Consider the following 17,109-nt stretch of genomic DNA (forward strand, 5'->3'; position numbering starts at 1 on the left):
AATTTCAAACCTGGGTTCTCATTTCTAAGGTATTTTTCGATGTTATTTATTATTATTATTATCATTATTCAGGTCACAGCCTGGAATCGAACTCGGAATCTTAAGGTTAGTTGCCCGCGCTCTTAACCACTACGCCATATGCCCGTTAAGAGCGCGGGCTACTAACCCCAAGATTCCGAGTTCGATTCCAGGCTGTTAGCTGAATAGTAATAATAACAACAACAACAACAACAACAACAACAACAATAATAATAATAATAATAATAATAATAATAATAATAATAATAATAATAATAATAATAATAATAACATCCAAAACTACGTTAGGAATGAGAACCCAGGTTCGAAATTTCCCCCAAGACCATTGATGAAGGCTGGAGGGTATATCAGGACAAATATCCGTCAAATGTAAATAATGTATAAAACATAGTTTATATCCACTTAAATGAAGAAAAGAAAATGGAGATTTGAAAGTTAATAATTGTTTTATTATTAATAACAAATTGGTCATCTTCGCTTTTTACTACCGTATATATATATATATATATATACTGAAAGAGTAGGACACGATTTCTGCCGACCAAATTCCACTCACAATGTTGTCTTATTCAACCCGAGCTTCTGGTGGGGGACACTTGCCAAGGTGCTGTACAGTACATTTGAACTCAGAGTCCCTGTGTCATAAAGTAAACTTCATGAACATACAATAATACAACCATACAAAGGGATATACCATCAATTGCTTATAGACTCCTGTTGATGGTTACTACTTGCTGTTGTTCAGCTCCGAGTCAACTCTGATCTGCCTGGCATATTAGCCGTGATCTTCCCTTCTTTTAATTATGCAATGTATGCCTTGGACAACATCATCCATTCTTCCTTTCAGACGATCAGACTCGATTCGAGAGACATTTGGCTGCCGTTTCTCGCATGTGATGCGCTCACATAGAGGTCCCACTGCTTGGCTTAGTTTTAGCTTTTGAGGATATCTTTTTTGATAGGATAGTAATTCTCAATTATCTCCCTTGACTTAGTCTTAACTAAGATCCGCTACAGACTGGTCCAAAGTTTTCATCCGGGTTTCGTATTCAGACAAAATCTAAATTAAACTGGATATTGCACAACAAAGCGTCAGTCACCATAAGGTGGAATGAATCACACTGAATGTTTCTGGCGTCGATATCATGTAAGTATTTTAATGAGACATCTCCGTAACACTATCTAGCTATTTAGCGCAGGTGTGTGTGTATACGCACTCACGAAGATAGAATGTGATGTGAGGGAGATTTGTCTACTATTTCTCGCAGCTCAGACGACTCACTAACGGCTCTTTTGTCTTGTTTTTCTTTATTCTGCGAAGTTGCTATCCTTAACTAGCTTCTTTTGGTGATCCCCGTATAAATAATTATGGTAGGTACCTTTCCAATATTACAGGTTAAGAAAATTTTGACAGATGAAACATGATGTGACAAATGGTTACGACATTATCAGTGAAAATCGGTGTTCTTTTCTCTTCCCGTATGTAATTGTTTGCGCGTGTATTAATGCGTGCACACACGAATATAAACATACGCACACAAACATGTTTGTGTTGATTGACCCTCAACGTAGTTCTTAACCTGCTTGAAATAACTGCCAAATCTCCCTTAGATATATCTTATTGTCTTAAAGAAGGATTAACACTGGAAGAAAGAAAATACCGATCATAACTAAAATGTCTTTAATTATAGATCTGTCCGATCAATACCGAACTAGTGTTAAACAACAACTACTAGCGCGAGACAACAATCGATCCTCTACCGGTCTGTCGCAGAATGGACCCGGAGCTAAACTACTTACGGTTACTTGTAACAAAAAACTATATGCAATCAAGCAGAATATAATATTCAGTTGTTTTTATATATCTGACTCTGTGTCAATAGAACTGTGAGGAATTGTTAATTTCTGAGGAAATTTAAAATAAGACTGTGTAGCCTGTATGAATCTCAAAAAAAAATGATGACGTGTGAGGAATTATTAAACTTCTGTTAGTGCTCGGTAATCTTAGCTGACATCAGGCAGCAGCACATAGAGTTATGAAAAGTGCTAATTTGTCCAAATCTTTAAGAGACTCTCTTTCTCTCTCTCTCTCTCTCTCTCTCTCGTAAAATACTTATATAAACAGAAACGTCAACCACCAAACAATTTGCTATATAACTGCGCATGTACATACACGCACACGTATATGTATAGATTACACACACACACATGACTAAGTAAAATGTACTGCATATTATTGCCCGTCAGAAAAAGAATTCAGTTTGTATATGCATATGTACGTATGTGTTGAAAGCGGAGTTAACACCAAATGCTTGTGGGGACTCCTTTGCACTGATGAATCAGCCACAGATCTAGAAAAGAAATTAGAGTAGAACCAAAAATTAGAATTGAGAGGTATTAAAGTTTACTTAGCAAAGACTAAATAGAGGATAATAAGTAACAGACAGGACCCTGTTACCATCTGGGAAATGGCCATGCTCAATATGCAGAAAAGGAGTTGCTAAGAATTCCATATGCTGTACTCAGTGTAAACAAGAGATGCAGTAGAATCACAGGGAGACTAACAGATGATGCAGGCTTCAGATGTGACAAGTCCACTGAGGTAATAAGCAAAATAGCTCATGGGAAATTCTATCAAATGTCTGGAAGTTCCCTTGAAGTAGTTGATAATTTCTGCTACACAGGACATCTAGTTAGCAGTGGGGTAGGTGTTCTGAAAGCATAGTAGCCAGTGTAAGAATAGTTGGAAAAAAGTTGAAGGATCTATTACTTCTGCTGCCAACAAAAAAGCATCTCCCACAAAGTAAAGAACAGATTGTATGATGCATGTGTACAGTGTTATGTTACTTGGTAACTATATATCGCCTTTGAATATAGAAGATTCGCAAGAAATAAAATAGTCATGCGCCACTGAATGTGTAATCTTAGAGAGCATAACTGATGAGATTTTACTGAGCTGAGGGGAAAAGTGAATATAAGAGGACTGAGACATAGTGTGCAAGAGAGGAAACTGTGACGTTATGGATATATGATGTGCATGGAAGATGCCAGTTATATAAAGAAGTGCCACACACTCAAAGTATATGGAAGTTGTGGAAGAAAGAGACTATGAAAGATTTGGAATAACATCTGACCTCAAGATGCTGCGTGTCTTGCAGAAAACGAGAGTGTTGAGAGGTGATTTGTTTTCTTGCAGAGGATCCAACCACAGGCGACCTATCCAGCAGTGCAAGCATGATCAATGAGAGTATATTATATTTATGTGTATATGTATTCTTAGGAGTGTGGGCATGTGTTTGTGTAGTTATATTTACCACTAAGTCTACTATTACAGCCTCTTCTGCACCTAGGTGCCTTTTCATCTCCCCAATAGTCACTTTCATGTCATTCCTTATCTCAATAGCTCAACCTACTAAATTCATGCTGTCTATTAATATGGGGCCAGTCTACTTTCTGTCCCCTACCATCATCCTCATCCCTTACCTCTCCTGCCCATCTTGAGGTCTATGTATAAAAGACCATGCCATATTGAGCCTGTTGTACCCCGTGCACTTTACACTCAGCCTCCTCTTCACCCACACATCCTGGCTCTTCCTCTATCATCATCCTGTCCTCTGGGTCACATGACCTTCATTAATCACATATGCTTAAGCACATCAAGTACCCCTTTCACTAACCTTTTTATGATTTATTACCATCCTTCATGCCTCTGCCACTACCTTCCATACATCTCACTATGCTAAGAGTTTGTCAAGTGAGGCAGAGGCATGGGATGAAGAAGTTGCTTTGGTCATGTTATGGATATGGCTACATTTGTAGTGTTGGTGCCATGAAAAAATATCCTCAGTACACTCTGTAAAATGTATAGGTGAGAAAACTCAATAGTCTTGTTGAGAACATGACACCTCTTTAGTGTTGGTGCCACAAAGAAATACACCCTGTGAAGTAACTGGTGTCAGGAATGAAGCCAAACATGGAACTCATAAGTGCGATGTGATCTGCTGACCCATCCAGGTGAACAGCAACCCCAAATATGTACTGACCCTGACTGTGGTGACTTGTTCAACCCATGCCAGCATAAAAAGTAGTTGTACGATGATGATGAGGTTGATGATATATATATATATATCCATGCTAGCATGGAAAGCGGACGTTAAACGACGATGATGATGATATAGATATATATATATACATACATATACATACATACATACATACATACATATCATACATCTCTAATCCTTCTCTTTCAGTGCAGATCATCATAATTTGCTTATTAGTTCCTTTCATTATTCTATCTATTTCATTACCTGTGTAAACATAGTTTCGTCTTCCACATTGTATGTTTAAAAAAAAACACACTTAAGATCCCTTTTACTCGATCCAATTCTCTCCCTTTCACGCATATTCATTATCGTCACTTATTCATTCATTTATCTAATTTTGTCACAGATTGGCTGACCAAAAGCTTTTGGTTATAATTGTAGTTTAAGATTTTCAAATGCCCAATTCTATCTCACTATTATCACAATATTCTCTGATACCAGCAACTTGAGTTTCTCTGCTGTTTCGCGGTGTGCTCACCCTCCCACCACCACCACCACCTGTACCGGAAGTCTCTATCCTCTGACCTCTATCGGATGTCTTCCATGAACACTTCTAAAGGCTTAATGCCCTCCCCTCCCTACTTAGGGTTTATCTCCTATGTAAGGTAGTGATCATATAGTGCATAAAAATGATGGTGGGATGTATGCAGGTTGAAGACTATTGTACATATATGAGTTCTGCCAAATGCAAGCTTTCTTTTCAGGTGCATGACGCTGCTGTCCCCCATCCCAGGGTCTCATGGGCCCACACCTCCCACACCCTCGTGGGCACACTGAAAGGTAGGTCCGGTGAGATTGTTGAGGTGCTTGAACGGAGATGTGTCGATATCTGCTGCCTCCAAGAAGTAAGGTGGAGAGGAGGTTCTGCTTGGTTCCTCACAGGCAAAGAACATAGGTATAAGATTTTCTGTGCAGGGAACACTGACGGGGTCAGGTTCGGGGGCGTGGGTATACTTCTTGTGGAGAAATGAGCTGATAAGTTAATCGAGGTAGTCAGAGTCTGCAATAGATTAAATTAGTGCTGCAACATGGATTAGCAACCATTATCTCGGCCTATGCCCCTCAGCCAGGGCTACCTGATGGACAGAAAGACCGATTTTATGACACCCTCTTGCAGACTACCTCATCGACGAATGACAGGGACCTTCTCTTTGTGGCTGGTGACTTCAATGGGCATGTTTGACAACATGCAGGGGCCTTCCATGGTGTACATGGAGGCTATGATTTTGGTTCCTGCAGTGAGGAGGGAACCAGGCTGCTGGAGTCCTGTGATGCAAATGACCTTATGGTTTGTAACACTAACTTCAGGAAACCTGCCAGTCACCTATTCACCTACCGATCCTTGCTAGGAAACAGGAAAGATGGCTACTTATAAATGCCAAAACCTTCCCAGATGACAAATGCACCCCACAACATAGATTAGTAGTTAGCGACTCCAGGATCAGGGCTAAATGGATGCCCAGTAGACGACCAGCATGGAGGAGAAGGGTCTAGAAGCTTAAAGATCCTGCGAATGGACAGAGATTTAGAGACATATTACTCGAAGCTTTTGACGAAATAGAGGGGAATATAGCATCACATGATGTGGAAGACAACTGGAGGTTTCTATGGGACAACCTGTTTAGGGCCACTGACCAGATCTGTGGATGGTGCAAAGTCCCCTCTCAACTCAAGGTGGAACAATATAGTTGACAGGGCCATTAGGGAAAAGAGACAGGCTTGGAAGGACTGGAAGAACGGTGGTAGCAGGGAATTGTATCAGACTGCCAGAAGGGAATCTATACGACAGGTTTATTTAGCCAGAGGGGAAACAGATAAGAAAAAAGATTGCCAGTGTTCTGTGCCGTGAGGACCAAAAACTTGAGGTATTTTGTGGTGCAAGACAGTGTGTGAGAGAGAATCGTGGTGTCATAAGAGAGAAATGTGTCCGTATGGATGATGGTACACTTGTACTAAACGAGGCTGCAAAGAGAAAGACTTGGAGACGCCACTATGAAAGGTTGCTCAATAAAGAGAATGAATGGGAGAAAGAGAGTCTGCCGAATGTCGACCCAACAGAGGGACCAGCTATCCAAGTTGACAGTACCATGGTAGATAAAGCAATTAAGAGTATGAAGAAAGGGAAAGCCCCTGGCCCATCAGGAATCACTGCAGAGATGCTTAAAATATCTGGCGGTGTCGGCTATTATCTAGTCATCTGTATAGTCAACCAGGCGATACATGATGGAGTCATACCCAATGACTGGTGTAGCAGCACCATAGTCAACTGTTACAAAGGTGACGCTTTAGATACAAATAATTACAGAGGTATCAAACAGTTGGATCAGGTAATGAAAGTCATGGAGAGGGTCATATCCCAACTAATTAGGGAGAGAGTCAGTTTAGACAAGATGCAGTTTGGGTTTGTGCCAGGGAAAAGCACCACTGATGCTATATTTCTGGTAAGACAGCTGCAGGAGAAATACCTAGCCAAAGATAAACCACTGTACCTGGCTTTCATTGACTTGGAGAAAGCTTTTGACAGGGTCCCCCGATCCCTTATCTGGTAGTCAATAAGGAAAGTAGGGATAGCTAAATGGTTAGTAAGAGCTGTGTGAGCCATGTACAGGGACGTTATCAGTAATGTGAGGGTTGGCGACAAGTGCAGTAAAGAATTCTGGGTAGGGGTAGGGGTTCACCAAGGATCAGTCCTCAGCCCCCTTTTATTCATCATAGTCCTCCAGGCAATAACAGAAGAATTCAAGACAGGATGCCCCTGGGAGCTTCTCTATGCTGATAACCTTGCTCTAATAGCTGAGTCACTATCAGAACTAGAGGAGAAGTTTCAGGTGTGGAAGCAAGGATTAGAATCAAAGAGCCTTAGAGTCAACCTCGCAAAAACCAAAGTCTTAATAAGTAGGAAGGCAGACAAACCACAAATTCCTGCTCGATATGTAGAAAAGGTGTAGGTAGAAACTCCATAAGATGTACCCAGTGTAAGCTATGGAGACATAAGAGGTGCAGCAATATCAAAGGAAGGCTAACTAGGAAGATAGTTTTTGTGTGTGGCAAATGCTCAGGGGCAATAAACACTGAAAATGAGCAGAGAACAGCTTCCATCACATTCCAGGGGGAAAAACTAGAAGTAGTTGATAGCTTCTGTTACCTAGGTGACCAAGTCAGTAGCAGGGGTGGATACTCTGAAAGTGTAGTTGCTAGAATAAGAATAGCCTGGGCAAAGTTTCATACATATATATATGTATGAAATTTAGTTACTATTTCTTGCAAATTGAATGATTATATAGAAGCTGGTACATTATTTGTCAAACCCCTGAATTCAAATTCTCAGGGCAATTTGAATTCAGAACATAAGTTACTGAAATAAATGTCTGCATGTATTTTGTCTGATTCTCTAATGCATTTGCCTTCTGCTTGTATAATATAGGAATCATATCCTGAAATATTTAACCAAGTGGTTTCTTTTTACTTTCCTGCTTATTTCAGAGAAGCGAGTAACTTGGTTTTACCATGTCTTTCATCAGAGCTGAGTGTGGTTTGAAGTGTCAATCGAAACAACATGCTTCCCAGTTAAATGCAGCAATAACAAAAGGAAGTTTTGAAGAAATTAAAGCTTATTTCCAGACATGCCATGCTGCAGGCAAACAAAGTGATCTTGATGGCAATTTTCCTCTCCATGTGGCAGCTGGCTGTGGTAAGTTGGATGTTGTCCAGTGGCTTCTGGATGAGAAACATGTGGATGTTAATGCAGTGGACAGAGAATCAGGATGGACTGCTTTACACAAGGCTTTGTTCTATGGTCATTTGGACGTAGCAAGGCTTCTCATTCAGGTGAGTGCAACAAAACATTTGTGTGTGTGTGTGTGTGTGTGATCATGTGACAGATCAGGCTATCTATGTTGTTACACGTCGCTTGTCACAGTGCACTTTTGCTTTGTTTTAGCTTTCAAATGATGCTACCCCAGTGGCTAGGTGAACAGGCCAACATCCCCCACTGACCGGAAGGGGGATTGTAGCAATGTGTAATGAAGTATTTTGCTCAAGAACACAATGCACTGCCCAATCAGGGAATTCAACCATGATCTAGTGATTGTGAGTGCAACAGCCTAAACGCTAGGCCACGCGCCTTCACACACACATATATATATAGTTGAAATTTATAGAAAAACGAAAGATGAAGACAAATGTCTGAACAACAAGTAAGTATATTAGTTTGACACTCAGGAAAAGAAAAAAGTCTTTTATGTTTTGAGCCTACACTGTTCAACAGAAAAGAATATGAGAAAATTTTCTCATATTCCTTTCTGTTGAAGAGCATAGGCTTGAAATGTAAAAGACTTTTTCATTTTCCTGAGTGTCAAACTCATTCACCTGCTTGTTGTTCATACACTTGTCTTCGTCTTTTGTTTTTCTATAAATTTCAACTCTGTATTATAAGCTCATGTAGTCACCCCAGTTTTATCCTGCCTTAACTTCCTACTCTTTGGACTTACATATCTTAACTACTTCCTGAACTTTCTGCACCTCTCCTCATCTACATACCAGCACAACACCTGGATTACCTCTGGATATACTGACTCTACTTCCATGGATTTCACTGGATTTTTTGTTGATATATTTATGTATACATATGTATGTAAGATCCAAGGATTGTGGTGTAGGAAGAAAGTGAGCATCAAGCAATCCATAGGAAATATAAAAAAAACAACTTTGGGGAACAATAGTGGTTTATTGGTGTGGAAATTTGTAAATTTTCCAGGTATGCAAATAAAAATCCAAGAGTTAAAGGAATAGAGTAGATTAAATCTGAGCTGCATATGTTTCATTGTGAGCGGAACCTCAGAAGTGGTAAATATCAAAGCGAGGTGTGTGCCGCAGGCTACTCTTTAGGCCAAGGTTATCTTGATTATATGAAGTTTTAACTAGTTGTTAGGAGGCCCATGTTAACACAGAGGATTTGATCAGAATCCTCCTTGTGTTAACATGGGCCTCCTAATGACAATGTAAACTTCATTTAATCAAGATACCCTCAGCCTGAAGAGTAAACTGCAGTATACATCTCACTTAGATATTTAGTACTTCCAAGGTTCTGTTTGCTATGAAACATATGTAGCCCAGATTTAATCTACTCTAATCCTTAACACTTGGATTATATACACACACATACACATACACAGAGATATAGAAATATTTTATTCTCAAATGCATAATAATAATGCTGAATAGCATAAATAGGATAGAACGTCCTTATATTGCGGAAAAATTTGTTTGTTTACATATATCGTAATATATCATCATCATCGTTTAACATCCGCTTTCCATGCTAGCATGGGTTGGACGATTTGACTGAGGACTGGTGAACCAGATGGCTACACCAGGCTCCAATCTGATTTGGCAGAGTTTCTACAGCTGGATGCCCTTCCTAACGCCAACCACTCCGAGAGTGTAGTGGGTGCTTTTACATGCCACCGGCACCAAATAATCACTGCGATATATATATTTCTACTTTTTGAGCCTCTCCGACAACCATTCCAATCTTCCCTTATCATCTCTCCTTGCCTTTAAAAATGATAGGAATCTTGAAAACCTTGGAATCTTGGAAAGTAAGAAGCTCAACAGTACTCAGTCTCACACAGTCAAGCACCTTTAAATACCCTTTCTGATGCTGTAACATCTGCCCCTACATTAACAACACTATAACCATTACTGGGCCTAAGTTCCAACATTACATTACTCAGAACTTCTGTTGTCCAACCTTGTCCAACATTGAACATTGTCCAACCTTATACATTGTATCATATGCAAACTTGCAATGCTCTTTACATTGGAGAAAGATTTGCCATTCACTTTTGGGAACACATTCAAAGTATACTAGCATACTACTATATATGCCAGGCCAACATATTGCCACCCACTTCAACACTACAGGCCATTCCATCATTTACTTATCAGTGTGTGGCATCTCTGTACACCATAGATCCACATTTTCAAGGATACAGAATAGTGTTTCATATTTGAACTTAGCACCATGTCACTAACAGATTTAAATGAACATTTTCCCTTCACCTCCTACACCTCCTTTTAGTTCATTAATCCCTTCCCTGTCTTCCAGCTTCTCTCTCATTTCATCATTTCTTTTCCCCATGTTTCTTGACTTTGATTGCTTCTCCTCCTCATTCCATTCCTCTTTTCTTTTACCTTTTATACCACTTCTTGTTTATGTATGATGTTTGTTCTCTAATCAGTGATATTTATATATGTGTATATATATAACGGAAAAAAGTGGTTGTCTTTAAGTCGTGAGTTCAACTTTGCCTTTCATCTTTTCAGAGTTGATAAAATAAGTACCAGTTGAATACTGGGTTGATGTAATTGACTTAACCCCCTCCTCTGAACTTGCTGGTCTTGGGCCAAAAATTTGAAACCATTATTATTATTATTATTCTTAGCATGAAGCAAGCCTCGAGATACAAGATCATGAAGGACTGAGACCTTTCAACATACAGAGAGAAGATGAATTGACCAAAAAGTTAAAATTTCCTGGAGGTACTTATAAGTTGTTTTATCATAATATGTACCCTAGTAGTAGACATTTCCACAGTAGCATGTTTAGTTTCATAAAGATATCATATAACATTTCACACTAAAACCAAAGCCTTGTAAGTGGATTTGATGTGTGTGTGTATGTGTGTGTGCATGTGTGTGTGTATGTATGTATGTATGCATGCGAGTGGATTTGATATGTATGTACATGCGTACACACATACACACACACACACACACACACACACACACTCACATATATACATGTGTCTCCTTGTCTTAACATTGTCACTATTGCATGAACAGCATCATTCATTTCCAGTATTCTGTGGGGACATGTCTGGCCATGGCAAAATATTGCCTTGCTTGGAAACAGGTGAGGATTGATGACAAAAAGAACATCAAGCCATAGCAAAATCTACTCCAATAAACTTTGTCCAGCCCATGCAGGCATGAGAAAGTAGATGTTGAGATGATGTTGATGATTCTTTTGTGAAGTCTCATCAAGGGGTTCTTCAGTAATTCACCATCTCTATCACATGTGGCCATCCAGGTACCCAGCAGTACTTCATGTTATTATGTTTCATCTTGATCTTGCATCATGTCTTGTAAATGCAGTTATTGAGTCTCATCAAAATACTCTTTAATAATTTATTGTATTCTTTATTCTCTTATCGGTTTCAGTCATTTGACTGTGGCCATGTTGGGGCAGCACCTCCAAAGGTTTTAGTCAATTATATATCTGGTCATTAAGAATGAAACGTCTGATTTTCTTATGCACCAAGTTTGACAGTTGTTAACTTTAATGTTTAATCCTGACAATTCTTTGTTTTACAACATTGAAAAATTGCATCATTACTTTTCAAAATGCAATTCATGGTGTCTGATTATATTGTGAGTTTTCTCTTGTAAATCAATTTTTGTGAACCCATGGATAGATCAAAAATTCAAGTTGTTTATGACTATGAGTTTTGTCGTGGAACCAATGCATCCCAGACAACTCAAAACATCAATGAGGTGTTTGGTAAAGATGTGGCAAATGAGTGCATGGTACATCGATGATTTGAGAAGTTCCGGTCTGGTGACTTTACTCTTGAAAATCAACCCCGTGGTAGACCTGAGACCAAGGTGGATAATGATGAGCTGGAAACTGTAGTGGGTGCGGATACATCACAAACTATGCGTGAGTTAGCAGCAAGTTTTGATGTTTTGATTCCAACTGTATTGGACCATCTGGTAAAGAAGCTGGACAAGTGGGTACCACACGAATTGAACGAACATTAAATGATACGTCATCTTGAAACTTGATGTTCTTTGCTGTCTCAGCATAAAAGCGAACCATTTATGCATTGTATTGTTATGTGTAATGAAAAATGGATTCTTTTCAACAATAGCAAGCGTTCTGCATGGTGGTTGGATTGAGACGAAGTGCCAAAACAAAATCCAAGAAAGAATATTCTCCAAAAGAAGCTAATGGTATCTCTTTGGTGGTCCAGCACTGATGTCATCCACTACAGTTTCATGAGACTGGTAAGTCAATTACAGCTGATGAAATGATGAGTGAACTTGCAATTAAACAACCGAGATTGGTCGATAGAAACAGGCCAATTCTCTTGCAAGACAATGCTCAACGACATGTTGCACAAAGAATGCTACTCAAGTTACAGGAACTGAACTTGGAAGTACTCTGTCATTTACCATATTCACCAGACCTTGCACCAACTGACTGTTACGTTTTCCAGGCATTAGACAACTTTTTACAAGGAATAAACTTCAAACCTGAAGAAGATGCAGAAACAGCCTTTCATGATTTCATCACCTTTTGCCCTCCAGAATTCTTTACTGCTGGTATAAATAAGCTACCAATAAAATGGCAAAATTGTGTTGATAATTTAGATGTATACTTGATTAACTGCATTGCTTTTTGTTGAGATAAAGTAAAATAAACTTTCAGTTCAAAATTGGACATTTCATTCTTAATGACCTGATATATATATGTATATATGTATCATCATCATCATTTAATGTCCATTGTCCATGCTGGCATCGGTTGGATGGTGTGACAAGAGCTGGCAAGCTAATGGTGTGGGGGAGCTGCACCAGACACCAGTCTGATTTGGCAAGGTTTCTACAGCTGAATGCCCTTCCTAATGCCAACCACTTTACAGAGTGTGCTAGGTGCTTTTGCATAAAAAAAAACACTGATTAGCACTCAAATGATTTACATTTACACTTTGTACCAAGGACCAAGTCTATGGAATAAAGAATAGATATAAGAGGAATTCTGGTGAACAAATATATAGATAATGATGCAAATAAACAAATAAAACTGCTTGGGCTAGAGATATAAAATATACATACATGTACACATATAAATAGAGAGAAAGCAAAAACTGAAAACCTAGGTTTTCATCTCTGTCAGACTTGCAACACCATACCTTCTCTCTAATTTTCTCTATCTTTGTACCCTGTGTAAGTTTGCTCTGTTAATATGTAATTATATATTTATACTTGTATAGTCATCGTCTCAGTGTGTATATATATGTATATTTACAGACCGACAGACGTATGTATATATGTATGTATGTATGCATTCAGATATATATGTATGGATATTGTATAGATTTGGTCAATTTGCAGCCCCAAATAATGTGTATGTGTGGGGAGAGAACCACAACAGTACTCTGGGATTGTCTACAGACAAGGAATGTCCCAAACCTACAATTCTTGATACATTCCAACAGCAACACATCACCATCAAACAGGTTAGTTTTTTCTCTACATTTGTTTATCTCTCTCCCTTTGTTGTACTCTGTTTTTCTTCCTCTTTCTTTGTGTGTGTGTATGTATGTGTATATATGATGACAGTTTCTTCATGACAGAAGATAAAGAGGAAGAGCAGCATACCTGAAAGTGCATATGCAAACTGATCCTTGATGCTGCAGAGCTGTCCTTCCTGCCTCTGCTGAGTAGTTTTAAGGTGAGGATCAGTCCGTGCAATCTGATCCCTCTCTTTAAACATGGAAATTTGAGACCACAGTAGCTCAGTGGGCGAAGGTGACTGCAGTGACTAGCAAACTAGGTTTTACATTGGAGTGGTCTTCTAAGTGAATTGCCTTACACGGCTGGTGAGCTCTACCTACACTGCAGTTGCCAAAATGGTGTCAAAGAGGGGACTGGGCCACTTGAGGCACTTCACTCCTTGATTTGCTTTCAAAGTTGACTCCCCTAGCCTTTTCCTTTCCCAAGGCACTCATGAGGCAGTGAAGGTTTCCTTCTACAACATTCTAATTAATCCACAGCCGGGACCCTGACAGGTGCTGCTACTCTGGGTCAGAGTTAGCCTGAGAACAGCAGTTGCTAAGAGGTGGTTCCACACACCTCAAAATCCTGGAGCTCCTGAACCAGCGTCTCGCTACCGGATGCAGTTTTTTTCTATATGTGTAGATCTGGCAGTCTATGAGTCAGAAGTTTGGGTTTGAGTGGCGTAAAGGAAGTTCACTAAGGATTGGTTTCATTGGAGGATAAGGCCATTGTGTGTTAATGGCCAGCTACAAATCACCTCACAAACACATATATATACTTGAAGTGTGTAAGAATTTACATGTGTGTGTGTATGTAATATATGTATGTCTGTATATACACAGGGTGGCCACTAAAAAACCAAAGGGTTTGAAAAAGTCATAACTTGTTTGTTTTCAATCTTTTTTATTTTCTTTTTTTTGCATGTTATAAAGCATCCCTTGGGGATTAAAATGACTACGTATGATATCCAGTAATGAGTAAAACCCATTGAGTTTTTCTATTCAAACTCAATTATTCAAACTGAGAGGAAATACTGGCCACATTTTACTGTTAGAGTATCTCTGAGTGATAACATGATTCAGAACCTAATTGCCCAATTTGAAAGAACTGGATCAGTCGGCGATCTTCTGGGAAGAGGTCCTAAGTGCACTATGCACACTAGCACAGCGGTGGAAACTGTATGGCAGAGTGTCCTTGAGGATCCATCAGCCTCTACCCATCGTCACTCTGCTCAACTAGGCATCACCAGAATATCAATTCAGAAGATTTTAAAACTGGATTTTAAAATGTTTCCATCCTAATAAGATAATAAAAAAATAAAATACCATGTGTTTGTAAAAGTTATTTTTGTTTTATATTACTCAGTCTTTCAGTGGCCACCCTGTATATATATATGTTTGTGTGTGTTTGTGTGTGTATGTGCATATGTATGTATATATGCATGTATATATCTTTACATACAGCTCATGCTAGTATGGAAAGCAAATGTAAAATGATGATAATGATGATGAAGTTACACTTACATATACCTAATGTACATCATGTTATCATAACCTTATCTTTCTTGCTGAACAGGTGATTCTGTGTACATACCACACTGTATTTCTAAGTCATTGTGGGCGAGTCTACACTTGTGGCCATGGAGGAGGTGGACGTCTTGGACTTGGGAATGAGAAAACATACCTCGTAAGTCTCTCTTTCATTCTTCTAACCCTCAAGCATTCAAACTGGCCATGTCTGATCCAGATACTCTATCAGCTTTATGTTCAAACTGTTCAGATGTGGCCTCTCACACCTTCTCTAAAAATAAATAATCACATCATTGAAATCCTGAAGCTATGAGATAATACAAGATTAATTCAAAAGAAAGTGAGTAAATGATCATCGTATTTGACAGAGTAATCTAAAGAGTTAAATGGAGATACAGATCCATCAATAACACCGTGTTTCACAATGGGACACAGCCACCAACTATGCAACACTTGGATGCCCTTCCTGTTGCCAACCCTTACTCATTTTTCAGGAAAGGACTTATTTTATTCAACTTGTCTTTGGGAGAACTGAGCAACCGATTTTACTGTCAACAGGGAATGTAAATATCATGTCAACGTTTTGTCAGGCAGTGAGAAGTACACATGCATGCATGCATACACGACAGGTTTTCATACAATATCTGTTTACCAGTTCCACTCACAAGTTATTGGTTACCCAAAGGCTGTAGTAGGAGAGTGTCATACAGTGGCTAAGAAATTGAACCCATGATTACGAACTCAGCTCTGTATCCACACATCCACACCTGTATCTATATTACACACACACACATACATATATATATGTATATATATTTTGTATGTATATATTTTTTTATCTTTTATCTTGTTTCTACTACAACCATGCTGGGGAACTATCTTGAAGAATTTTTAGTCAAATAATCAACCCCAGTACCTTTTTTTAAGCATGGTACTTACCCTATCGATTTCTTTTTCCTGAACCACTAAGTTACAGGGACATAAACATACCAACACCAGTTGTCAAGCAGTGGTGGGGACAAACACAGACACAAAGACACGGACAGAGACACACGATGGGCGTTTTTCAGTTTCTGTTTACCAAATCCATTCCAGGATTTGATCAGCCTGTGGCTAGAATAGAAGACACTTGCCCAAGATACCTTACTGTGAGACTGATCCCAGAACCATGTAGTTGAGAAGCAAACTCCTTACCACACAGCCATGCCTGCACCTATATGTGTGTGTATGCGTATGTGTGTGAGAGGGTGCATGGCTTAGTGGTTGGGGTGTTGCACTCACAATCACAAGATTGTGATTTCATTTCCTAGACTGGGTGGTGTGTTGTGTTCTTGAACAAAACACTTCATCTCAAGTTGCTTTGGAATCACTTTGACACCTGACTCATTGTATACTGTGCACCTGTTCAAGCAATGTCAATTACGCCAATCAATTGGGAATATATCTATATAGTTTGCATATATTTTGGAAAGATTATTTAAGTATGTTGAAGTTTTGAAGTTAGCACATGTTGTAAGTATAGTTCTTTTCTGAATGAAGGTGCATGGCTCAGTGGTTAGAGCATTGGGCTCATAATCATGAGGTAGTGAGTTCGATTCTTGGACCAGGCTGTGTGGTGTGTTCTTGAGCAAGATACTTCATTTCATGTTGCTCCAGTTCTCTCAGCTGTAGACATGATGTTATATGGACTGTTAGATATGTAATTCGTCTGACGTTCCGTGTGTCATGTGGTTCGTCTGAGTTCATTGTTTCATTGTTGTTGTCTTGTGGGACTGTCGTAGTATAAGGTCATTGATATATATATGGCGGACATGACTTTTGTTTATTCATAACGAACATTGGGTGAGTGCGTTCTTTGTATGTAATTGAACAATAAATGTAATAATTAAATTGTATAACTCGTTGTGTTATCTCTACGAGTCACCCGAGGGAATCATAACACATGAGTTGCGATGTCACTGGTGCCAAGCTGTTTCAGCCTTTGCCTTTCCCTTGGATAACATCAGTGGCATGGAGAAGGGAGATTGGTATGCATGGTCGACTGCCAGCCTTTCATAAACAACTTTGCCCGAACTTGAGCCTCTGAGGGT

The 17,109-nt window shown here is 39.2% G+C and overlaps 1 protein-coding gene across 1 annotated transcript in view; it reads left to right on the top strand.

Moving 5' to 3' along the window:
* The first annotated feature begins 1,011 nt into the window (after positions 1-1,011).
* The window catches only part of LOC106879132 (inhibitor of Bruton tyrosine kinase), a 74,643-nt gene continuing 58,545 nt past the window's right edge, over positions 1,012-17,109 (top strand). The window contains exons 1-5 of the mRNA XM_052976525.1: positions 1,012-1,186; positions 7,629-7,973; positions 10,592-10,688; positions 13,326-13,450; positions 15,066-15,176. Coding sequence (XP_052832485.1) covers positions 7,653-7,973; positions 10,592-10,688; positions 13,326-13,450; positions 15,066-15,176 — 654 coding nt within the window. The 5' untranslated portion in view covers positions 1,012-1,186; positions 7,629-7,652. The remainder of the gene's footprint in view (positions 1,187-7,628; positions 7,974-10,591; positions 10,689-13,325; positions 13,451-15,065; positions 15,177-17,109) is intronic.

The sequence above is a fragment of the Octopus bimaculoides genome, chromosome 24 (genome assembly GCF_001194135.2).
Source record: "Octopus bimaculoides isolate UCB-OBI-ISO-001 chromosome 24, ASM119413v2, whole genome shotgun sequence".
Lineage (NCBI taxonomy): Eukaryota > Metazoa > Mollusca > Cephalopoda > Octopoda > Octopodidae > Octopus > Octopus bimaculoides.